This window comes from Cydia fagiglandana, chromosome 1 (genome assembly GCF_963556715.1).
Source record: "Cydia fagiglandana chromosome 1, ilCydFagi1.1, whole genome shotgun sequence".
Lineage (NCBI taxonomy): Eukaryota > Metazoa > Arthropoda > Insecta > Lepidoptera > Tortricidae > Cydia > Cydia fagiglandana.
This window is the reverse complement of record NC_085932.1, coordinates 30,074,492-30,101,163: the sequence shown is the minus strand read 5'-3', so window position 1 is coordinate 30,101,163 and position 26,672 is coordinate 30,074,492. Positions and strand designations below refer to the sequence as shown.

General features: G+C 38.6%; 1 protein-coding gene across 2 annotated transcripts; it reads right to left on the bottom strand.

Moving 5' to 3' along the window:
• Positions 1-10: 10 nt before the first annotated feature.
• Positions 11-26,672, bottom strand: LOC134669031 (proclotting enzyme-like). 2 transcript variants are annotated; one of them, XM_063526556.1, is made up of 7 exons: positions 26,317-26,672; positions 4,517-4,570; positions 2,289-3,248; positions 1,769-1,961; positions 1,318-1,478; positions 631-887; positions 11-166 (listed from the first exon to the last, which is right to left on the bottom strand). In XM_063526556.1, exons 1-7 carry the CDS (start codon positions 26,357-26,359, stop codon positions 11-13), a joined length of 1,824 nt encoding a protein of 607 aa, XP_063382626.1. In that variant the 5' UTR covers positions 26,360-26,672. The 2 variants fall into 2 exon arrangements, with proteins under 2 accessions (XP_063382626.1, XP_063382635.1); XM_063526565.1 differs by having other exon boundaries at positions 4,513-4,570; positions 26,317-26,371.

The window sequence follows — 26,672 nt, the reverse complement described above, 5'->3', positions numbered from 1 at the left end:
CAGGTCCAGCTTAAACTAGATGCTGGTTTAACCAGCCCGCGTAATGCGTGAGCCGAGTGTAGACCCCAGGGTACCCCGGCTCGCCGCACTTGTTGCCGAACGACACGACGCCTATCTGCGTCCAGCGCCCGTTCACTTGCAGCATCAGCGGGCCACCTGAGTCACCCTGGAATGGATAAAAGAGATATAAATATAAATAAAAAAAACATTTATTCACATTAAAAAGAAAACAGAAATCACCTCAGTGTAGATATTAATTTTAATGTAATGCGCATATCAGGTCAAACTTGGAAATTGCAGCGGTCTACTACAGGGGACTTGATGGGACACTAGGCCAGGCGTCTCTATTCAGCTATAGCGAGTGATACTCCAATCGAAGACTGTTGCCACTAAGTTGAACTGACGGATATTTTGAAATAAGAACTAACCTGACACCCATCAACGCCGCTAATCGCATACCCAGCGCACAAGAACGCCTCAATGATGGGTTAGAAGTACGCCATGTCGCAGTTCTCATTCCTCCCTACTGGCAGCTTTAACTTGCAGTCCTGTCATAGCGAGTGGTGCCCCAACTGATGACTGCTACTGAATCGAACTGAGACTGACGGATATTTTAAAATCAGAACTCACCTGACACGCATCAACGCCGCCTCTCGCATACCCAGCGCACAAGAACGCCTCAGTGATTGGCTGGAAGTAGGCCTTGTCGCAATCTTCATTCCTCCACACAGGAAGCTTCGCCTCTAGCTGTCTCGAACTTTCTGTCCCGCCGTAGCGAGTGGTGCCCCAACCGACGACGGTTGCCACTGAACCATCGAATTGATGTCGGTATAGGTCGGCCGTGGGCAGGCAGATGGGAATCACGTATTTCGATTTTTGGACGTTTTCTGGAAATGAGAATTTATATGATTCGCAGTACCTAATCATGTAATCAAAACTACAATGTATGTGTAATGTATGCGTATTTAAAAATATCTGAACATCTTTGTTCAGTCAAATGACGAAAACTGGCAACTGGATGTCTCATGTCTCAAGAGTGAGCAGTGATAATGTCCAAAAATATTTATCGCCCTTGGCTTACTGGAAAAACTTAACGAGGAAGAGTATGATTAATGCGTAATTAATTACAAATCTTTGAGATCATTTGCTGACCCACGACAAAGGATCGGAAAGGCATTTTATCATTCATTAATTCATTCATTTTATCAAAGAATTTATGATTTATTAGTCGTTAGCCTGGACGACTCTTCCTCTCGGGACAGATCCACATCTCCCAGGCGCACGCTGAACTGACGTTGAGTTACATCATGAACATACCACCGAGAACCAGCACAGCAATATCATTGTAGTATCCCACTCTAGAGAACTGCTCGTGAGCCTTCACAGCTACCACACGAAGAGTCGCTGGCCTGGATGGCTCATCATCTCGGGACAGGTCCACGTCTCCCAGACGCACGCTGAATTGACGTGGTGGGAATCTGAAAATGAAATTGGCACTTTTATACCAGTCATGTTAGTTTGATGGCAAAATTATAGTTGCTGTCCAGAGTACGGCACAACTTTCTGTGGCTTTTTAGTGTGTGTAGGAATCTTCCGACCACTCACGCATAACCTCCTGACTGCGATTATACTAGTTGAGATAGGTATATACTAGTTGAGGTTGGTTGCATCAAAACCGTTTGTCACCATGAAAACGCTGAGTGGCGTCAGTCAATTGTGGTTAAATTGAAGTTACCTGATAGTAACACATATAGAGGATGGCACTTACGGTCTTTGCTTAGAGTCCCTGGTGCAATGAGCAGCTGTAAGCACATGCCTCGTGCCCACCAAAGTGCCCCCGCACCAGAACTCTCTCCTCTTATTCCCGTGAAGGTAGATGGCGACCATCCACGGCCAAGCACCGGGCGCAGACTCCGTGCCGCCCACTATGCGGCCGCCTTCGTCTTCGCGTTGCCCGCACTCTGGAATGGACGTTGTGTTGCGGTTAGGAAGGTATATAATTGAACTTTGCTGGATTGCGAGAAGATTGTTAAAGTAGTTTATCAGTGATTTATTAATTATTGACAGTAGATTGCGATGTTCTTAGATGCTTATAGTCTAACAAAAAGAGTACCTAAATAGAAATAAAAAATGGCAATACTATGTATAGTGTCGTCTCTTTCAAATCAATCTATATAAGAAAACAGGACGACACCACAGTATTGCCATTTTTTAATTTCTACTCTTTTTTGTTAGACTATAAACTATAACCAATTGTAAAATCCAAAATTTAATGAAATGTAACTTACCGCTTATATCAACAATATTTGAGAAGTTAGCGATAACAGGTGGTGGTACTGTTGCGAACGTAGTCGAAGGTGGTCTAGCAGTCGTCACGCTCGAAGGCCTGTGCGTCGTCGCAGGCCGTGGCCGTTTCGTCGTCAACACAAGCACGGCCGATGGCCTCTTAGTCGTCGTCGGTTTGGAAGGCCGAGGAGTAGTCACTGGGACTAGATAAGTCGGCTTACTAGTTGTCGCTACCACAGGTTTTTCGACTGCTGGCGTTGAGGTCACTATAGCGTTTTTAGGACAGCAGACTCCAGGCACAAATAGGTCTTTGAAGCAGAGGGATTCACGAAGACTAATTAAGTTTAGAAGTAGTTGAGGACAGTTGCTCAAGTCCTCGCATATTCCTGCTTCTCCTTCAGGCGTCGTACAGGATTTTGAGTCCTGCGTATCTCCTGTAGCTATTTTAGTTATTGGTGCATCAGGCAGGACTCTCGGTAGCGCCTTTTTAACTATAGGAGCTATTTTGTCTGTAACGTTCCTCCCTAAGACATTCTTGCTTATGGTGTACAAGGCTTGTGGAAGTTGTTTCAGATTGGGATCGCTTTCGTCTTTCTCTTCCTCATTGACCATGTCAACGAGGTAATGGCCTACTGTGTTTATGGCACCTAAAGTCTCTGATATCCTAGTGAAAGCAGAATCAGAGAGCAAACGTGGATCGCTCGGGTTGTCTCTGGTTTCTGAATTAATAAGGTCAATCGAACTTCTGCTTTGGTAATTCTGAGGGCCTTGGTTGTGGTAACTTTGGTAGTTTGGTTGAAAATTTGGTGCGTTACCAAAGGGGCCATGGTTGTGTGTAGTTTGTGTGTTGTAGTATATTTGCATGGAGTCGGGGGACCTTTTTCTTGGTGTTGAGAACTGCCAGGGTGGGTTTCTGGGCTGGTGCGGATTGTGCCATTCAGCCGGGGTCTGCGCGAACGACACTGGAAAAGAAAATAGTTATGGAGCCGTAGATAAGGATTTTGTAGGTTTAAATATTAAATTTTAAAGCTCACCTAAATAAACAGATTAAATCCCATAATAAAATAAAACAGGGTTAAGTGACAAAATTATTCAATTAATTATACAGTTGTTTAGGGGTCATCCATTAATTACGTCACACGTTTAGGGGGAGGGAGGGGGTCAAGAAAATGTGACATATTGTGACATGGGGGAGGGGGGAGACACAAACTTTGTGACGTCACTTTAACTTCATCAGTAACCGATAATTTATTTAAATTATTTAGTTCGCTGTACATTTAAATAACAAGTTTTTAAAACGAAAATAGTTTTTAATCGTTTAATTTTCTTTCCTAAGCAGTTTTGGGTTATAAAATTACTAATATTTATATCGTCAAAAATATTTTGATAAAATATTAATAATACTTAGGTACTTACTTAATTCGATTTGGCGATTTCGTAGAAAAAATGTGACGTCACACTAGGGGGGGGGGAGGGTTTTGCCAAATGTGACCAAGTGTAACAAGGAAGCGGAAGGGGTCAAAAAACCTAGAAATTGGTGTGACGTAATTAATGGATGACCCCTTATGTACGCAGTGCAAAGTAAAAATTCGTACAGTAAAAGTAAGGGCAATACAGGGAAAAAAAAATCTGGGTCTGAAATAGACACATTTAGTAAGGTATCCTTATTTTAGCAACAAGAGAGATGGATTAGAAATTACAGCCTAAACACAGCATGTTTGATCATACATCATCTTCCAAAGATCTTATCTCGCTTTGACATTAATATCAGTGTTAATTACTTTACTTCACATTATTAGAACGTTGACGTTATACCAGCCTGTGGGGATCATAATTTTGCCATCAGTAGTTTCCGATAAGCCAGGGGCTGGCAGGGGCTCTAAAAGTTCCAGGGTAGATACAATTTAATAGATTTCGTTTCAGAGCTAGAGCGTATAGGTTATTGGGCACATTGTTGCTCGTTAAACATGTTGGGGCAAAGTAAGTCCATCTAAGGGACATCGTTCCGCATTAAGGGATTGTTAGTTTATTACATACACTTTTTTACAAAACAAGCGAGATTGCTATCTCGATCCGATGCATAGATGTGTTCCCTTTGTTGGCTTATGTTGGCCCAATATCTGTACCGCGTATGTTACAGATACGGTACGTAATTAGCGATTACCTGTACGATTTATATTGACATATATGCCGGATTATTATGTAAAACGAAGCATTGATGCATACCTACCCGGGTGAAGAGCTGGATACTGGCATCTTATGTGGGCTATAACATTTAGGAAACCTGAAACAACAGAAATATACTCTTTAGTCGTCTTGAAAAAAAAAAGATTAACAAGGTGTAGGGGGACAATTTCAACTGTGGGAAATTTAGTCAAAATTTTCCGGAGTGGAAATTGTTACTGCACCTTACATCATTTGAAGGTTCAAGACCTCAAAGAACAAAGGCCAAAAATTTATTACATTCTAAAGTCTGTGGTGGACTTTAATAAATCAAAGACAACATTCAGATTCACATTACCCTAGTAGCATTTTCGTTGGGGCCGACGGTGCCAACGGTAGGGAAAACGTTGGGATGAGGTTCGTTCCGTAGCCAACATTAATTTTGTATTGGCCCACCATCGCATTTACCAACATTCGCTGTGGCACAGATGCCCAACAATGGGCCTTTGTGTATTTTGGTACCGTTGGCTAAACAACGATAATATTCGTTGGCCCAATGATGACATATATCGCATTTACCAACATTGGCAGTGGCAGTGATGCCCAAAAATGGGCCTTTGTGTATTTTGCTACCGTTCGCTAAACAACGATAACATTCGTTGGCCCAATGGTGACGAATACCGCATTTACCAACATTGGCTGTGGCATGGATGCCCAACAATGGGCCTTTGTGTATTTTGGTAACGTTGGCTAGTCAACGATATCATCCGATGGCCCAATGATGACAAATATCGCATTTACCAACATTGGCTGTGGCACTGATGCCCAACAATGGACCTTTGTGTATTTTGGTAACGTTGGCTAATCAACGATATCATCCGATGGCCCAATGATGACAAATATCACATTTACCAACATTGGCTGTGGCACTGATGCCCAACAATGGGCCTTTGTGTATTTTGGTAACGTTGGCTAATCAACGATATCATCCGATGGCCCAATGATGACAAAAATCGCATTTACCAACATTGGCTGTGGCACTGATGCCCAACAATGGGCCTTTGTTTATTTTGGTAACGTTGGCTAATCAACGATATCATCCGATGGCCCAATGACGACAAATATCGCATTTACCAACATTGGCTGTAGCATTGATGCCCAACAACGGGCCTTTGTTTATTTTGGTAACGTTGGCTAATCAACGATATCATCCGATGGCCCAATGACGACAAATATCGCATTTACCAACATTGACTGTAGCATTGATGCCCAACAATGGGCCTTTGTGTATTTTGGTAACGTTGGCTAATCATCGATATCATCCGATGGCCCAATGATGACAAATATCGCATTTACCAACATTGGCTGTGGCACTGATGCCCAACAATGGGCCTTTGTTTATTTTGGTAACGTTGGCTAATCAACGATATCATTCGATGGCCCAATGACGACAAATATTGCATTTACCAACATTGGCTGTGGCACTGATGCCCAACAATGGGCCTTTGATTATTTTGGTAACGTTGGCTAATCAACGATAACATTCGTTGGCCCAATGGTGACGAATACCGCATTTACCAACATTGGCTGTGGCACGGATGCCCAACAATGGGCTTTTGTGTATTTTGGTAACATTGGCTAATCAACGATATCATCCGATGGCCCAATGACGACAAATATCGCATTTACCAACATTGACTGTAGCATTGATGCCCAACAATGGGTCTTTGTGTATTTTGGTAACGTTGGCTAATCAACGATATCATCCGATGGCCCAATGATGACAAATATCGCATTTACCAACATTGTTTGCGGCACTGATGCCCAACAATGGGCCTTTGTTTATTTTGGTAACGTTGGCTAATCAACGGTATCATCCGATGGCCCAATGATGACAAATATCGCATTTACCAACATTGGCTGTGGCACTGATGCCCAACAATGGGCCTTTGTTTATTTTGGTCACGTTGGCTAATCAACGATAACATTCGTTGGCCCAATGGTGACGAATACCGCATTTACCAACATTGGCTGTGGCACGGATGCCAAACAATGGGCCTTTGTGTATTTTGGTAACGTTGGCTAGTCAAAGATATCATCCGATGGCCCAATGATGACAAATATCGTATTTACCAACATTGGCTGTGGCACTGACGCCTAACAATGGGCCTTTGTGTATTTTGGTACCGGTGGCTAAACAACGATAACATTCGTTGGCCCAGTGAGCACAAATATCGCATTTACCAACATTGGCTGTGGTACTGATGCCCAACAATACCAGTTGAGTTTGCTTGTGGCGTCACTAGATGGCGTTACTGTCTCCAAACATCGATGTTATAGTTATTTTCTCGATTATTCCGGATAAAATCACAATATTTTTTAAAAGTAACTTATAAATCTAATAGCTATAACTATAAAATGTATACATAAATTTAGAAAATTGTATTTTACCATCATTTTCTCAATTTAAATCTCAAAAAACATAAATCTCGCTTACGAAGTTTCGAAGTGCGGTTAGTATATATACAAATTAGAGTGTATAGTAAGTGTACTTGCTTCGGCAGTACATATACTAAAATTGGAACGATACAGAGAAGATTATCAACAACTGCTGCCTAGGGCCTTCATGTGGATACAACCAATGCCTACCGTAGTGTAATTGTAATATTTATCAGCAAAGGCCCAACGTCGTATTACACAACCACTTACTTAACGTAGGGTAACCTGTAGGACTCGTAAACAAAAGCCCATTACATAATTAGACTGTAGGCACACTATAAATTACACAACTATTTACCTACGGTAGTATTGTAAGAATCCTACACAAGGCCCAACGTTAAAGTTACAATGTTGGCCCTTTGTGAGACAAGCTGTGTTGGGCCTTCAACCTGGTGCACGACTACCTACCGACCTACCTGACTTGCCGTTGGGTAATTGTTGAATTTGCAAACAGAAGCACAACGAAAAAATTGCCCTTTTTTATTTTTTTGCAGTTGGCCCTAGAGCAAGCCATACGGCCAAATGTAACAATTAACCAACCATCAAACAAATGTGTATAGGCCCAACCACGGCCCAACCAAAACCACCACCGTTGAATAATTGTATGATTTATTTAAATAGGCCCAACGAAAAAATTACTCTAATGGCCCTCTGTTGGGAATCTTCGGGAGGGCCTTTGTCGAGGGCCCTCCAGCAAATCGTACGGCCAAATGTAACAATTAACCAACCATCAAACAAATGTGTATAGGCCCAACCACGGCCCAACCAAAACCACCACCGTTGAATAATTGTATGATTTATTTAAATAGGCCCAACGATAAAATTACTCTTATGGCCCTCTGTTGGGAATCTTCGGGAGGGCCTTTGTCGAGGGCCCTCCAGCAAATCGTACGGCCAAATATAACGGTTGCCCAACTAATACGTAAACAAAGGCCCAACAAAATCCCTACAAGAAAATGCTATTAGGGTATTTGCGTTAAGTACAGTACACACGTACACCCAGCTGCAACAAGCAGTTATACAGCAGTGGCGTGCCTAGGGTTTCGGAGTAAGGCAAGCCGAAAGATATGTTTTCGTAATAAATGTCCAATCTCACTCTTTGGACTCAAATGAATTTGCTAGCGTATCGCGGCGAGCTATCATAGCGCACAGCACAGGGCATACTAGGTACTACCATAACTACTAGATAGAATTTTACAAACATATCAGAGGGCCCACAAGGTGGACTGATGACCCTGGTGGGCTGGTGAAGGTCGCGGGAGGCGCAAGACCGGTCATTGTGGCACTCTTTGGGGGATGCCTATGTCCAGCAGTGGACGTCCTCTGGCTGATATGATGATGATGATCAGAGGGCCTACCGCATACACTGAAATTTGCAAATTGCATGCTTCTTTCTCTGTCACTCTAATTACGCCTTAATTGGAGTAAACCAACAATCCTTGTGTTTTGTAAACGGTACAAAATTTTCTCTTAATGCGACTGACTTATCTGAGAATACACAAGTCGGGTGTTGGTTTTGGCGCGGAAATGATATATATCCCGTTTTTCTACAAAGTTTAACGATTTTACCTTGCTTTCATTGAGTAATACGTGGACGCATCTCATACCGTCACAAGGAACAACTTCATCCATTGTTAACACTTATAAACGTCACAACAAACGAACAAATCCACATTCACTACTTAATTCAAATTCACTTAAATGAATTGACCTTTCGTTACGTTACTTTCGACTCGACTAAATAATAATACACTTGAAGTAAACGCGTGCCCGTGTGAACTTATGCAGCTAACTTCACACCAAAAGCTCGGCTTAAATCGCCTTATAAAATTGCTATACATACCAACAAATAGTTACATCGTTCTATGGCGTTTGTAGGCTTAGACCGCCTAGAGCGGGACGAAAAAGCAAGCTCGCACTCGTCGGCTTGCAACCGCAATCCGACGAGAGCGAGCAGGATAGCTGAATTCTCAGCAGATATTCATCCTACGCCTGATTTCTTTCGCGCGGAGGAGGCGCCACGGCAAAATTTTGCAACACGCTGGCGCCGCGGTCCGCGCGCTGTGGCTTGAATGTAATAATACGTACGGGTTCATTTGGCGCGCGGTTTAAAAATAATCTATATTGATTATTGATCTTATCACTAGGTACGTAATTTCGGTAAGGCAACTAAGGCAAGCCCGGCTTTTGGGCTTGTATGGAAGTACCGCCACTGTTATACAGGATGTATTAACTTATGCACAATATTTACTTAAGGCTTATCCATCAACAGCAATGTCCATCTAATAACCATAATTTTCATAGGATTTGCGTAATCAATGACTTTTAACTTCTTTGTCTTTTTTACCAATGACTCATCTCAATTTCAACAGCCCATAGACTTTTTCGACATCATACCCATAAAGGATCCTCTGAGAGAAATCTTTCCTTATCGGGAGATCGTTTGCCGAAATTAGAAACCCCAAGTCATGCTGCGTCCCACACGCTTCCTAATAGGTATATGATACCCAAAGTGTTTTTTACGTTGTGAACATAAACAGCCAAAGAAAGTAAAATGATATTTTAACCTGCAACGGAACGGAGAAGGTTTAAATCCGTTATATAAGTACCTACAATCCAAACGTTTGGTACTTATATATCTATTTGGTACATCAATGTTACCTACATACAATCCTACATCGTTTTTTTAAATTTGAAAATGTAGGCCCCAAGGGTCGATCTCGAACAATTTTTTAAATCCTCAATGAAACAAAAAGAGCAAAACAACAACATTCCTAAGTGAAGTAATAGCAAGGTCCGGTGTTGTGTAACTCGCGCATCGCTCTCACTGTTGACTCACTCTTACAATTATTACGTGCTTTCCAGTTATTTACAACTTTTGTTATCGGATGCGGAATTGTATGTCAATTGTTTTAAACTTTTTTTGGTTGTTTTCTGATTAACCTACTCAAATTCTCTGCGCGCTCTAAAATATTTGATTGAGTCCATGTTATGTTATGTGCAATCGAAACTTTAGATAACCATTTATTGGAAATTTATTATTGTTATACGACACATTACATGATATTGGGAAAAAAGAAAAAAAACATATGATGACATGACACAAATTTTCGATACAAACTTTTATCGCACACAATTACAGTCACTTGTTTTTGGTCTTGTACGGGTCAAGACGGATAAGGAATGAAACTCGATGATGTTTTATCGATAACTTCGTTCTCAACACTCGAGACCAGTAAATGGCTGAATTTAAATTCCTTTTTACCGAACACCGCGAAAACCGGTTCAAATCTTAAAATATTTAAATAAGTAATCATTGTGAGTTCCATTAAAGCTTAAATAAAACGAAAATTCTCTCATGGCCATGAAAATAAGAATACCGTCAACAAATTATGCACCCTAACCCAAAATCTACCACTTATGTCAATAACGACGTTCTAATTCTTTCCCGCTTCGCCGAATACGAATACGCGTTGCATAATGCTAAGTGACCCAGATCGGTTCGGAAAATACGCCATTACCATACACTTCAGTGTCAGTGAGCATTGGAAAACGGCTCATTACTGATTCAGTGTTGGTAATCATTAATCACATTGTTTTGATTGGTTTGAGAATAGCAATGAACTCTTTTAGGCTTGGGGCTGATGTGAAGATGGGATTACCTCAGGGTTAAGCCTGTCTGTCGAATGTTAAGTGGATACTCTTCCTTCCGGTGTATTTTCTTAATGATTTGTGGGTAGGTTTTACTTTTCTTGCAATTCTTGTGACATAAATCTTGTTTTGGTGTAATTATTATACTAAATACTTATAATCACTTCTTTGTTGGTGGATATGGTGACCGCAACTTATAATATGTGCGTAGAGTGTACGCACTCGCTTTCAACTCGTTTCATAAACCCATACTCGTATTTTAATGCCTTTCATTATGAAACAGTCACATAAACTACTATTTGAGTCAGTACTGGACCCTAAAAAGGAATGTAATTTCATCAGAATCAATAATAATTAGCCCGGTTAGCCTACATATTTGAACTAGATACAGTTTGCCAATGGAGTATTAACTAGAAGTTCTGTAATACGCTTAAAATACTACTACTCTACTTTCATACATAAATACTTACATAAAAAAATTATACGGGCTGAGTGTAAGTACAGTCAGCAACAGAAGTAGCATATCAGACAGTTCAGACTACAGGTCAAAATTATCTATCATTCTCTAATAGCTATCCATAATGAGATATGTCTCTGTATGTAGAGTAGGTTGTAAATACTTTTACAGTACATATGGTCCTATTTTCCCGCACCGCAGTGCGTAAAATAGCACTTTTCGTGCGATTTCAAAGGTTTAAAGGGCCATATGTACTGTAAAACGTTGTACGATACACGTGCGAATAGGTAATTCGCAACTCGTGTCTATTTAAAACACTCCCTTCGGTCGTGTTTTAATTTATCTCCACTCGTTTCGAATTTCCTCTTTTACGCACTTGTATCGTAAATAACTATTTAACTCGAACTGTAGAGATACTTATATATATTTGGAGAAGTATTCCCGGGTGACTTTTTTGACCCTTATTGTTATTTAATCATGTATACAACGACCCGACCTGACCTTTAAACACAATCCAATACAAATAATAATCAAAGGAACATCGAAGAGTCAGTAACAAACGCGAACAGCTGACATTCTCCGTTGCGCAAGAGTGACATCACATCGCTTTCACTCGGACGTTTGCCGGTCAATGAGTCAGCCGATTGCGGTCAGATCCATTTAGATGTCATGGTTCGAATTTGACTGTGTGACGTCACGTTTTTTGCACGGTTTTATGTATTACGACCTTGTGCTTCACGTGGTATACGAGAAGTGTTTACTGTGTACAGTCAGCAGCAGTATTTGCTAAGCGGGCCTGGTGTTCAAAATGATGTTGACACGACTTTATTGTTAGGAGAATAAGAGCGTGTCAAGGTGATTTTGAACTCCTCGCCCGCTTAGCAACTTCTGCTGCTGACTGTACTTGTAACACGCCTACGATTTAGATCGGGTAGGTAACTAATAAAAGTCGTTAAATGTATTCGATCCCTCTAAATCTAGTACTAGGGCCCGATTCGGATTTCGAAATAGATATCTTTTAGACATCACCAAGATACGATAACGATATGTTTAAGATCTAACCTGTCAAATTTGACATTTGCGCGATTCTGGAGATACTCTTGAACGATTTCCACAGGATATGACATAGAGTTCCAATTCACATCTAATAGATATCTTACTCTATCTAACGTAAAGTGACATTGGTTGCCCGAATTGCGCTGCAAAAAAGAACTTGTTGATGTCTAAACTAGAATGGATCTAGTACGTGTCGTCTCTTGTGAATATCTTCAAGTTCGAATAAGGCAGTAGCTCTTGTACAAACTTTCGACCCCTATTTCAATTCGTTCTAAGCTGAAATTCAAGATTAACGTATTGTTTGTTGTTATTCCAGGTTATAAACTATAAGTATAACTGTGCCAAAGTATACTGTTTTATTCCAATCCATGAAATCTGTTCTACCGTTTTTGCGTAAAGGTTGTCTCATGCTAGACCGGACCGGGGCCGGGCCGGAGCTTCCGGCGCTTCGTTTTCTATGGAAAGCACCGCGTGATCACCGACCAGCCATCATAGAAAAAAACCGGGCAAGTGCGAGTCGGACTCGCGCACGAAGGGTTCCGTACCATAATTAAAAAAAAAAAAGCAAAAAAAAGCAAAAAGAAAACGGTCACCCATCCAAGTACTGACCCCTCCCGACGTTGCTTAACTTTGGTCAAAAATCACGTTTGTTGTATGGGAGCCCCATTTAAATCTTTATTTTATTCTGTTTTTAGTATTTGTTGTTATAGCGGCAACAGAAATACATCATCTGTGAAAATTTCAACTGTCTAGCTATCACGGTTCGTGAGATACAGCCTGGTGACAGACGGACGGACGGACAGCGAAGTCTTAGTAATAGGGTCCCGTTTTACCCTTTGGGTACGGAACCCTAAAAATGACATGTCGGACGCCTCGACCCGGGCACGGCCCGGTCAGCGTGAGTGATCAATTGAACAACAACAAAAATCTAAACATGACAACTTTCACATTAATAATATTAGTAGAATTTAAATATATTCAGTAGATCAATGGTGCTTATGCACTACAAATTTTGCAGTTTAAAACATAAGAGACTCACTTTAAAAAAAAACTTAAACTTATTTCAACACAAAAATAAGTTTGCTCCATAAGCCACAGCGTGGTCACAGTAAACACTGCAATAGTTTCAGTTTTCATCTAAGTCCCGCCATGAAGCTTGCTCGTTGCCAAATAAGGCGTATTGTGTAATATGTTGTTAAGTTTTCCAACTTAGCAATCTTACTGTTCGTGATAAGACAAGTTGTTATTGTTTCCTTACAGAGCATAAATATTGTCTTGTTACCACTATATTGTGCAAGTGGATAATCCCATGTGACTTGGACGAAAATTGCAACATTTTCACGAGATACAGCTCCATTTCTTAAGTGAAGTCTTTACAATTGATAATGGGAGCTCTGGTAATTCATATTTCATATTTATTACTTAACTAGTGCAGTTACATGCAAGAATATCATGGACATGCAATACACATAAAATATTTCAAACACTCTTATTTTGTAGAGCCGTAAGAGCGTATCATATACATTTTTTTCTACTCGTCGATTTGAATGTTTGAATTAAGACTTTATATAGCAATTACATACATACTTTTATCTATGGAGCTTCCGAGTCAACTAATATGACATATAAGTTATTAACGATACGATTTTGTGAACTAAATTAATATGAGTTTGGCCAATCACGTGTCCGGCGGACACCAAGGTTAAACCAAACCACAGAATAAAAGATCTCAACGTGCGAGGTACCCTTAACCGCGCACTTCATTTTGGCAATACTTATATTAGTTTTTCAATTATTTCACGGCACGACGACTTCACATTTTAACACATTTTACACATTTGTTAAGTTCAGAACCCCTAGTGTAAATTTCTTCCGATAGCGTGACAAGCGTTCGCGTTTGCGTTGTCTATTTTTGTATGGGATTTTGTACATCGCGCCAAGCGCGAAGTTTTGGAACCTCAAAATCCCATACAAAATGAAATTTAACGCAAACGCGTACGTCAAATCACGCTATTGAATGAAATTTACACTAGGGGTACAGCATATTAAATAGTCAAAGTCAGTGGGGGTCAAAGTTCACATTTTGTCATGACCACGATTGTCGCTTTTACATAGTCTGAACTTTGTAAATAGCTTTACAAACCTCCCACCCATATCCCGATGTGAAAAGATATGGTTTTATACTTTTCACACCAGGATATAGGTTGGAAGTTTGTAAACAAATTACACAATGAAGGATGCACCGACGGATGTCACAGTGTCACAACCGGAGTCACAACCGTAATGTGACTAATGTGACACACTTGCTGTGACAACCGCTGAATTACATTAGCCTGTATGAGGTAACTTATGTTATTGTTACTAGTAGGTAAGCAGTTATGTAAGTTGGGGTTTCTTGAATTAGATGCGGTTAAAATTTTGCGGTACCTAAAGCTTTTTACACGATTATGACAAAGCGAAAAGAAGAGTTATGTAAAGGTCCGAGAATGTAGGTCTGTTTTTGTTGGTATCCTTATTAATTAGGTTCCATCGTTATGTAATAGTACATTATTGTCGAGGCTCGGAAGTAGCTACTTGCAGGCTGAGGATTCGTTTTAAACGGACGACCTTGGGAGTCCGTTTAATTGAATCCGAAGCCAGCAAGTAGCCTTCCAGCCGAGTCATATATAGTGCTTTTCTCAAAAATGGTGCAAGAAATATAAATATCATAGAAATATTTTACAAAAGCAACATTCTTACGTATATATTTTCACAGAACAAAGCCCTTGCCGCCTTTTTATTTTTTTAATAAAAAAATAGAAGTGTATTTTTCTGCCGAAAATACGCCAACCTATTTGAGACAGCTAAATAGTCGCGGTACTAATCATCTGTTTGGCTGCTTAATGGGCCTGTGCCTTCATTTGATACGGCCATTTCAACTTTTAAAAAGTTTGGAACTCGACAAATAATGGAATTTGTATGCAACATTGCAGTCCTAAAATCGAGACTGCAATTTTTTAACTTTTTAATTAAAGTTTTTAACTTTTTAATTTTTGTGTGACCATAAACTCCGCGCTTCGCGACCTATTTTTTAAATGGCAAAGTCGACTTTGCCGTCCATTTTTGAGAAAACTATTTAGATTATTGTGGAGTGATTTGACGGCTTCCTGGCCTAGTCGGAAGTTGCAGGAGGTCCCGGGTTTGAACCCTGATAAAGGCATTTATTTATCGCTCGGGCAAGATCCGAACTTGTGACCTTTTCGAACACCAGTAGAATCGCTCTCACCCGACTGAGGTACCAAATCTTACCAAGAGTGTCCAAATTGGGTACTTTCCTATACTTAACATAAATTATTTCACACTGTGCACGAAATAAACCACCAGATAATTATTACAAAAACATAGATAGCAGTTATTTTTAAACATAATTTACAATTAATAAATCGGATGGAAGTATAATAAGTAGGTGAGTTGACTGTGACATCATTACACAAGTTTTCATATAAATTCCATATTAGGAAATCGTTTTGACAGTTCTAAAAAAGAAGCTGATTTGACTAGTAGGAAAGTAGCCAATTATTCCATTCCTTCCTTTTGTTTACACGCCCTAGCGAGGCGCATAACGTCAGCGGCCCGATGCGAACTGTAAGATACGTCTGTTAATAGATCTAGAAACGATATGGATTAAATGTCAGTGTCAAATGTGTCGTTTCTTCAATCCAAAATGTCACTTTTGACACTGACACATCTAATCCATATCGTTTCTAGATCTATTAATTGACGTATTTTAAAGTTCGAATCGGGCAGTACTCACCTACCTACCGTAAGAATGTTATATACTTATATCTTAACGCCGACCCGAATGTATTTATTCTTTCTCCTTAAATTTAAATAAAATATGTAACTACATATGTATTTTTATAAATCATAACCACATCGCCGTATTCGGGCAAAAAGCGGAACCCTAACATCACTTTTTTATCCCCTGTCGTATTTTTTATTTCGATTTTTCGTTAAAGTTCACTGCCTCCAATTACGCTGGTGTTTCGACCCACGAAATACTGCTTTAAAAGTTTAAAACATAATTCCCGCTCATTTCGCTTAGTCTTATTTTATTTGCGATAATATCTTAAGTGCTGTTCCGAACGCTTACCGAGATCAGCTCAGGAATATAAATTTCATCATGCAATTACGAGTTGTGTGAGCAATGTGTTACTGATAATGTTGGTAGGTGGAGACTTTTTAGCTCACGGAGTCCCTAGCTTTAAGACCAGACGTTTTTACCCCCCCTTGGTCATAAAACTTTACAAGCCTAAATTAAATAGGTACCTAATTTACGATTTATCTCTTTCTTATAAATATATAGAAAAGTCGATTAGTAGCTAATATAATTGTAGCACGTTCTGCACGTTTATGAATAACATCATTACAATCTACTACTAAACTTTGTGTTACGTTCTGTGCTTTTTGAATTGACAGTCTTCTGTAGAAAATATAGCAAAGAAGGACTTGGTAATTTTTTTGAGTTGGGTTCTTTACATAAAATTTAGACCTTTAAGCCTTAATAAGCCTTTAAATTCTTTCTAACTTCATTCACAAACTAGTTTAAGTAGGTACCGAGAGATAAAAATTTCGCACTCTTTCATAGGTATTCGTAAGAAAGATGAAGAGAACAAAATGTTGATTTATATGTTTTTCGCGGTAGAAGTTAGATCACCTAGGGCCTTTTGTTTAGGACCTTGTTTCTAATCCGGTGTTAACCAGTTAAATCTGGAGTTACCATGCTTACCAGGACAATTTGACACTGAGTTAACGGTTTAACCGCGTAACCCCGGGTTAGTGAGATGGTGCAAGTGGCCCTTAATAGATCACCTTACACTGGTTACCCTGAGAACTGTCGTTACACTTGTAACCAAGGTATAATACTCAGGCGATTGCTTGTTCCCAGAGATAACTTACAATGTAGGTACTGGCCACTTAGGACGTGTGCACACGTTTATGGCGCGATTAATGTTGCCAGCCTAATTATAAGAGCTCGGCGGGGGTGAGCTGTTTTCAGAGTTTGCACAACATGGACATGCCTTGTCATTCGATGGTATATGTGGTGTAATTTAATAACTAAAGAAATTATTTTATTTAGGCTGCCTTTCCGCTACGATCTTTACGTCGCCATTAAAACAAATGAATTTTATAGCAAGCTTTTTTAGTAAACCTCTTCAAATAATATTTATATCCATCCATATGCTACTATTAAAGTTTATTTGTACATAAGGCATTGTCATTTTAGTTTAATTATAATTAATAACGTTTTATTTTAATATTTCCATCTAAGGTGTATCTATATTAATATCTACACTTGATATAAGTGACGTCAAAATGGCTCACCCCTGCTGAGCTCTGCTGCGTCCTAAATTCACTGACCAAATGTTGTAAAATGTGATGTTTAACTAGGCTCCTATCCTTTATTAATTATTATACGGGGGATATAATTTTAATATTAAATTGCGCGTAGGTTAAATTAGGTTAAGCGGAGACAGAAATTCCTTTACTTTTCGTAAAGATTAGCGTGATACTAATTTGTTTCTTATGAAATTATCTCATTTTACGTAAAATTTTGATTGTATTTTACGGCTCGATTCGAACCATACTTATAAGAAGTCACAGCGCGCTGCAGCAGTACGATACCGATCTGTACTGACAGATCGGTACTCGTATCTTTTGACACTGGTCAAAATTGACGTTTTGGTTGAAGAAATCAAACCGTTGAGACTTCTTATAACTCTTATAAGCATTGTCTGCGGTCGGACGTAATTCATAAACGTCTCTCAAGTCTTACAGGCCCTTGATAATCGTTTGTCCTTATCTGTCTTTATAACATTTGCGTTTCCAAAGAGCCCAAACTTATTTTGGACGACGTATAGCGAGCTGTCGGGTAAGTTTTGAGAATAGCCGCTAAAGTTTGATGACCGTTGAACCGGCTTTATGCATTTTGGGCAGCGTTGCGTGTGCAAGTTACATGCAAGAGCTGTGAAGTGCAGTCGTGGTCTTAAATATATTTATTGAGGAGGCAGCCATTCTGACGAAGAGCTCGATTCTGATTTGATATTTTGTTACGATTTTCAATTTATTTTGATACGACCTTGGAGATCGCTCACTATAATGCTGATTGTAAGTAAAAGTCTTGCGTGAGATGCGACGATCCAAGACGATCATCAAGGTCACATCAAAACCATAACAAATAACATTTGAATCAATCTCCTTTTCGGAGCTGTCTCGATCTGTGCTGTAAGGTAGAAGACAAGTTCACTAACTTTCTATAGGTATTGCAAAAATAAATCAACTATGGGTAAAGCAAAATGTAATCTTAGGTCTTAAACACAGAAAACCGCCTGTGGTCTTAAAATATTCAGGTGCACTATCACTATCCAACATCAAAGCTTAACCGTTGTAAACAGTAACTACCGTAAAACGGGGTGAGTAGGTTTCGCGGGGAGAGTTGGGTTATGAATGGGGAGAGAAGGTTTGAGGGGGGGTGAGAAGGGATTTTAAGGCTACAGCTACAAAAATAATGTATTCTAATTTAAAATGGGGCTATAGTAATACGCATAATAAAAAAAAATCGATCCTACAATCTTCCAAAATCACCTTTGTATGAAAAACCCTCTCACCCCAAATACGAGGCACACCTCTTTATCGTCAAAGTTAAGAAATGGAACTACCCAAAATAAAATACAAACATCCGAACCACTTATTATTAGAGATGCACCGGATATTCGATTACTATCCGGTATCCGGCCTATCCGGCCATTATATTACTATCCGACCGGATACCGGATATTGACCTACTATCCGGCCGGATACCGGATAGTTCTATTGCTTGATTTTGGAGTAAACAAATTGAATTAAAGTAACAGACACGAGTCATAATCGTACTTGTTTACTATTTTAAAACAATTTAAACATTCCACTGACTTGCACGCGCACTCATTTCGAACCTAGAAATGTGTCCGCGCGAACGTTCACTAGGAAACAGATCAAACCTGCAGAATGCGCACCTGGAAAACCGAAATGTTGGTATAATTCCGCTAACCGAATATTCGGCGGCCGGATACCGGATATTCGGCCGATAGTCAGACCGAATATCCTGTATCCAGCCAAACAGCTATCCGTTGCACCTCTACTTATTATATACACCATTCAGTTTTCACATGTAAATATAAAATTTTATCGAGGTTTGAAAGTCAAATTTCACCCAACTCACCCCATTTTACGGTACCTGTCATAATAATAGTCGTCAAAAAGCCGTAAACAACGTAATATGGGTGAGCAATGCTAAATCTCTTAAGTGGTAAGCATTATGCTGAGAAGCACGGGCCTCGAAAGCGTAGCTACTTGGAGGGAAGAATGGTGTAAGCGACATCGATGATGGTATAAATGGGTCGATCTTTATATTGTTGTCGATTTATTATTCGTCAGTTTTCGAATAAAATTGGTGGATAGATAAAGTTCTATATTCTATACATGATTAGCGGAATTTCACCGTAGATATGTCCAAAAATCTTCCATTGAGTTACAAAATTTTCGTAACTCAATGGAATATTACTTTTTTGTCCGAATTTGGGATTTCGTATTTATTCCACCCAGAATGAAGAGCTCTTCAAACCTGCCAAATTTTATCCAAGTGTAACAAAAGAAAATCACCAAATGACTCCTACGATAGAAAGTATAATTTGGTTTTAAAACATAATAATACCAGTATAGGTACCTTCAGATCCACAGCGCAGGCTTCGTCACCATATAGATAGCTCATCTACCTCAGGTTTCGTCAAAATAAAATGTATACTTTCACATATGTCATCCGCAACACGCATCGTCAAATTTAAAAGATAATTGGTACACAACACAATAACAAGCCAAACTAAACTAAACCAACTGACTACTAACTAACTAAACTAAACTAAGCTGAGGGCCTAAAAATCTAAAATCGAACTTTCGTTATATTTCCTCTCTGTGAATTTTGTAAGAGCGATAGAGGCAGATAACGATCAATTTCTATACCCGAAAAAGGGAGGGAAGTATACAGTTCCGGTGGTCCAATTTGAGCTCTACTCTACCTAATACCGTTTCCATATTTAGGATTTAAATATCAATAACATACTTATTAATGAAATAAGAATATTTTACGTACTAATTAGGGACTAAATAAAAAACCCAGGTTAGTTCACGAATCACGTAAATTATGTAATAAATGTATTTTCTCTCCATTGTCAGAATTGCAATGGCCATTTGGACTAAATAAAGCATTTGGTTGTATAAAGACCAATTAAGTAGAATTTTTATCTTATGACGTCAGATTACTTAGGTATACCTACAGTTTATTTTTTGCGATTATATCCTGACGATTATCTTTAGGAAATGGAGGAGTAATATGTCAGTTGGCTAAATGGACCTTAAGCTATTCTGCCACCACGTGCCCCGCGATAGCTAATCCACAATTAAGTGAGTTACGTGCGTTTGTCTGTCAGCGTTTGTTGTCCTAACCTTGTTCTCTAGTTTCTCTCTCGAAAGGTTTGTTGTCTATGGAAAGTAGTGTGTACCAAGTTTCGCCAGTGTAACCTTATATGTTAAAGTACCATATTGGTTTATTTGTTTTTGCGATGTTTCCGCCATCGCCATCCTACGTATAAACTTTTCAATTTGCCTTGATTTATTTCTTTTGCTTTTTTTAGTTTCTAATATTGTCAAAACCGGAATAGTATAATTTTGCCATTGCGTTTTAAACCTCAATGTGTCAAAGAATAAATAAATAAAGGTTATATATAGGATGATTTTACACAGATCGACCCCACAGTAAGCACAATAAGGCTTGTGTTGTGGATACTAGAGAACGATAGGTATTAGAATATATAGTTATATATAAACATCCATAACTCAGGAGCAAATATATGTGATAAACACGCTAATTAATGCCCTTACCAGGACTCGAACCCGGGACCTCCTGCTTCGTAACCGTAAAGTCGTCTAAATCTTGAACGAATCTTATTATAAAGTCTACATTATCCGAAAAAATATTTAGAAAAACACAAAATTTCCCAGACATCATAAATCTACGATCAGAAAGCGTGATATACCCACCGATTTGTGTGAATACCACAATCTAAATCCCCAGACAAACTCCGTGCGACCGTTCGTTACCTGTGACTGTGAGATGTCAACCAGTTACCTAACAGTGACAACTATTGCTAGTCACAATGGTCCTCGGATTTTTCTCTTAGAAACCTGATGTTTAATTACAATTAAGTTTCACCGCGTGCGACAAAAACGTGGTGTTACTTGGAGCGGGGAGAATGTGTAAATAATAGGTACTTTTATAAAAAAGTGCATGACCGTTATGGTAAACCCTTTTTTTGCTACGTCGTCAAGATTGAGGAATCGGGTTACTCCGATCTTCAAATTGAACTTTATAAGTATATCAAAAAAAAATCTTCAAATATTACCTTCTTCAATTGCGGAAGGATGACGATGCTTGTTAAAAAACTATCCTATGTCATTCCTTGGGCCTTAAACTAATTATCACCATAGCAAATTTCATCTGAATCGGTTCAGCGGTTTGAGCGTGAAGTGGTTACAGACATACTAAACAGACATCATTACTTTCGCATTTCGCATTTATTGTATTAGTAAGAACTAGGAAGTAAAGTAATAATTAGCTATGTTTGTTAAAACACGTCAGTCCTTCAGCACAATTTAACTTGTCTACAATGTCCATGGTTATATCTTTAACTAACTAAACTATAAGTTACAAGTGGTTATAATTGTTATAAAAACAAAACATCATCGTCGCCAACGAAAGAAAGTTTATCGCCGCCGTTGTACTTGACAAAGCCCTTTAAAAACAAAACACAACCGCTCGCAGTGCGCCGCGCCTAGACAATGGAAGCAAGAAAGAAAAGATGGAAAGCGTTTCAAAACGCACTATGAAATGAAACCTTTATACTTCTTTTTTTTAGCTTTAGGTTTAAGACGTTTATTTCTCAAAAGATTACAAGAAGTAATCACTTTCTGAGAAATGCATGTTTACACGAATACAATACAAAGGAGAGGGTAATTAATAATTACAAAGCCAAGTTCAAACAAGTATACAACTATCTAAAACTATTCTATTCTTATTAAAAGATATCAGCAACGAGACATGCGGTAGGGTATCGACGAGTCCCCGTAAATATTTAACTTGCATTATAACGCAGTGAATGTCTACTGTCTGTTCCATACTTAATTACTTATACTCTACGCGATAATAAAGATCAGGCACCATACAAAACGTAATTACGGGATCCAATATGGCCGCCGACGGAACTAAACTGATTTCCAAGGGAAGGCTCCAAAGGTCGGAGCTAAGTGGGCTTTTATTGATTCTATTCAGTTTCAGAGCTACACTTTGTAAATAGATCATGTCTCTGAGGGTTAGAGGTGTATCCAGACTTTTCAAAATAATAAATTGATTTCAGTATTCACTCATTAATTGCCTTCATAGGTTATACATAGAAATAATGCTGTAAACAGTAACGCGTTTGTACCTATTTATATTTAAAATAATGAACAGCTATGAACCATGTAAGTTTGTGAAAAACAATTCAGAAAAAGATCAGTTCAGTGGGCAAAACTTTAAAAGTGAATAAACCCAGGTATATCTTTCACAAGTAATCGTTTTTCCTATTTTTTTGAGTCTCAAGTACTGAAAAAATATATCCCACCCATACAGCGAAAAAAACTTGCCTGATGTCTGCCTACTTGGCTTAACTTTGCGATGTGTACACTCGAATGAGTTAAGCGTACAATAAACAAATGCAACTTACAAGTTACAACACACACCACTTAACAACATTAAATTATTGAGTAACTAGCTAATAATACATAATTGATACTAACTGATATCAATATCGGTACCTGACCCTCGCTCGCACTCAATATTATTGATACTCGTATTGACGTGAACATAATTACAGATTAATATTAAGTCAATGGAATAACATAAATATGAATTATCAAACAACCTCCTTTAGCTGCTACTCACTTCGACCTCCCACATTTTTGACGCTTTGTAAATTTTCATACAAATTGACCTTTTTTTAATTTATCTTAAGTGTGCGCACGAGTGTGATTGGACAACACAATGTGCTTCACTCTCTAACGTAAACATGATCGCTTCCCGCAAGAAAGGCTGGTTCAACGGCCGTCGCGACAACATAAATCAGAGCGAGGTGATGCGTGCGCGCATGTACACTCACACAAGGTAATGGAGATTTGACTTACAATAAAATATAAAGGTTCTCACTTTTCAAGTTCCCAAAAATTCTAAATTTAAATTGATTTTCAAAGAAAACATGGGTTCAACGGCCGTTGTAGGCGATATCGTAAAAATCAGCGGGATGCGTTGGCGCGTGTGCGAATCTCGTTTACACATAAAGATATTTTTTTTACATTGACGGTGGCTAACTAGCGCACGACAAGCGGATACCGCAGTGGTATGTGGTCGCTACCGTCTCTTACGTTTACTAATTCTTAGTTTTGAGAGGTTATAAAGGATTTTAGTGGTATCAACAGTCCTAGAGTCGACCATGAGCCAAACATAGAATTTTTAAATACGATTTGATATGAAATTACAGAATACAAAATGCGGCCAGTACTCCTGCGCCAAACCTCTTTTGATCATTCTAACAATTTTACACCGCCAATACCGTTGAGAAAAATAAATAAATCCTTAAACTAAACGTAACTGCACCCTTCTATAAGAAGGTAGATCGCTAGGCATATCGCTTTTGCTTACATATTCATTAAAAAAAACTTCACTCTGTTGTATATGGGGAAGTTTTAAAATCGTGGATTCAAACCTCGGTTCTGCTATAGAATGAAAATAATTTAAATAATACATATTTCAAAAAAGTTAACACATATCTGGTGAGATGAACAAAAAATCATATTGCGTACGATTTTTGTCCGCGTCACTAGGTATCACCAACATTGCACGCGAGTGTACCATTGATGATGAACGTCAAACTTTTTGTGATAATTGGTAATACGTTACCTAATAACGCGTAACATAGTTTAATGCTTACGGGTTACGTGGGTTGTTTATTGGTTTAGATGAAATAGTATTAACAGGCCCGAATTTCACATCGGTGACAGGTGCGACGAATTGTAAAATCACTGTTGCTGACGTCACAGGCATCCATGGGCTACGATTACCACTTACCATCGGGCGGGCCGTATTCCTGTTTGCCACCATCATTGTATTATTTAAAAAAACTTTATTATATCGGATAAAAACAGATATTTCTCTTGCGAAGTTTCTGACAATTGTCAAAGATTTAGAAGAATTGTAGATAATTCTTGACAGGTAATGAGTTATATGTCGGAATTTCGTGACAATTGTAGTGTTTCTTGTGACAATTGTCATAAACTTAGCAAGAGAAATATCTGTTTTTTCCGATATCATACAGTTCGTATTATTATTATTAGGGGCGTAGTATTTTTTTAAACTGAGTAGGCTGTAGCTGTAACGTAGGGGTTGGTAGAGCATACATGGTGTTACTGACCATCGGGCTTTAAATCCAGGGCTCGATTCTACTCGCTAAACTGAGCTACTTTTATTATGGCACCAACCCCGAAATCCCGATTTTTTTTTTACTTTTTCATACATTTTGGCTGATCAGAAAACGGGGACACGTTTTCTATGGAAAAGTCAATTTTTTTTCCCCGATTTTAGGGTTGGTCCCATAGTAAAATTAGCTCAGTTTAGCGAGTAAAATCAAGTCCTGGAATTAAAGCCCCATGGTCAGACACATACTGTATATGTTATTAGGCCTGATGTCTGCCTACTGTATTTTTCTCAGAATCGTGTAATTTCAAAATAAATTATTTATTTATTTGTTGATTTTATCTTTATTGCACAATACATTATAGTACAAATGGCGGGCTTAAGAGCCAACAGGAGTGGTCATTTCTCCATACAAACGTACTCGACTGTTTCCTCCGTGGGTTTTGATGCTAGAGCAATGTTTTTTTTTTAACACAGATTAATATTGTCAATATCTGTGACGGACCGTTTTGCTTTTGTTGATATTTGTTTTTAAGGCGCTAGAGCCCTTCAAAAATGGCCAAAGAGGCCTAATTGACTATGCCATAATAATGATATCAATTAGCTAAAAAAAGCAAAACGGTTCGACACAGATAATTTTATAATCATTTAGATTTCCAAGTTTGGTTAGGATTGGTTAAGTTTTGGAGGAGTAAACAGTCGAGTACGAAACCTCGATTTTTTTAGATTTTTACGCAGGATTTTTCGCCTTGTCTTTATCGCACTAGTTTTAGGAGCCGCTTCCGTTAGCGAGACGGGTATATTTACCTAAAATATTTAAAACCCAGCTCCTGCTTCGACTTAAAGCATCGAGGCATTCTCTACCAGTGAACCAATGGCCTAAACCAGAAAGATTAAGTAGGCGCAGGGTTCCTGTCACCGGATTTCGATGAAGAGTAAACAGGAAATACTTTTAATTACAATATTGTGAGCACATCCGGACTGTAATGGATCAAAATACTATTTTTTTTGTCGTGAATATTAATAACACCTGACAGTAAAAATTTAAAAAAGAATTCCAGAGAAGTCTATAAAAAATAACTCGATTCGATTCGATTCTACGCCAATTGGTAACAATGTGAGCCCACATGTAAATGGCGGGAATTCGATTGAATATATGAATAGGAACGGTTCCCTTGGTATCTTTGGCACTGGAGCATGTACAATATACCTACATATAAATAATAACAAAATATAGTTCGAAATTACAACATACGAATAAAGGAGGCAATATTTTTATAGAGGGGTGTTTTAATTTTGACGTGTGTATCTTAATGCGTAAGTCTTTCTGAGCTATCGTAGCTCCCAAACTATTTAACCGATTTGAATGAATAGAGTTTGTTGGTTTTTTATTTAAATTTATACATATGTACTTTATATAACAACAATTTGCTCCTTGAAATTTTAAACTCGAAAAATGTATTAAAAAAACACAAGCACGCACTAATAATGTGTATTTAATCTAATTACATAAGTTTATAATTAACGTTTAATTACTCCTAAAATCGTAAATGAGTAATTGTATTTAATTACACGTGTCTTATTATAATACCTTTGACCATAAAATTACATAAAATAACAAACTCACCGATGACAGTAAGACACTGCGTTCCAAAACCGATTTCCGTCATGTCTGCTCCGACCGTAACGTTGCGTCACACCACTTTCACTACAACATACTATAACACCCACAAATTATGAAACGCTGCACTCCACATAAAGGTTAGCTGCTATTTAAAAATAAATTCAAAAACCTTTTTTAATAAGTAGACTGTCTATGGTTTTTGGCGGGAGATTTTGACATTTAACTTTTTTAAATACGTGTGGCGCGCTCACTTTCGTGGGCTGTTGTGAGCGTGCGTCGTTCAGCCAAATGCTTTTACTTTCCTGAGCCAGTGGGGATTACGGATTTGGTGTAAGAGCTCCTTTGAGATCTGCCATTAG

Bases quoted from the DNA above. Each gene is read 5' to 3' on its own strand.
- LOC134669031 (XM_063526556.1), bottom strand. From the start codon at position 26,359: ATGACGGAAATCGGTTTTGGAACGCAGTGTCTTACTGTCATCG. The intron at 1,962-2,288 runs GTAAGTTACATT...CGTCCATTCCAG, and splicing joins AAATATTGTTGATATAAGCG to AGTGCGGGCAACGCGAAGAC. The intron at 167-630 runs GTGAGTTCTGAT...TATCCATTCCAG, and splicing joins GCGGCGTTGATGCGTGTCAG to GGTGACTCAGGTGGCCCGCT.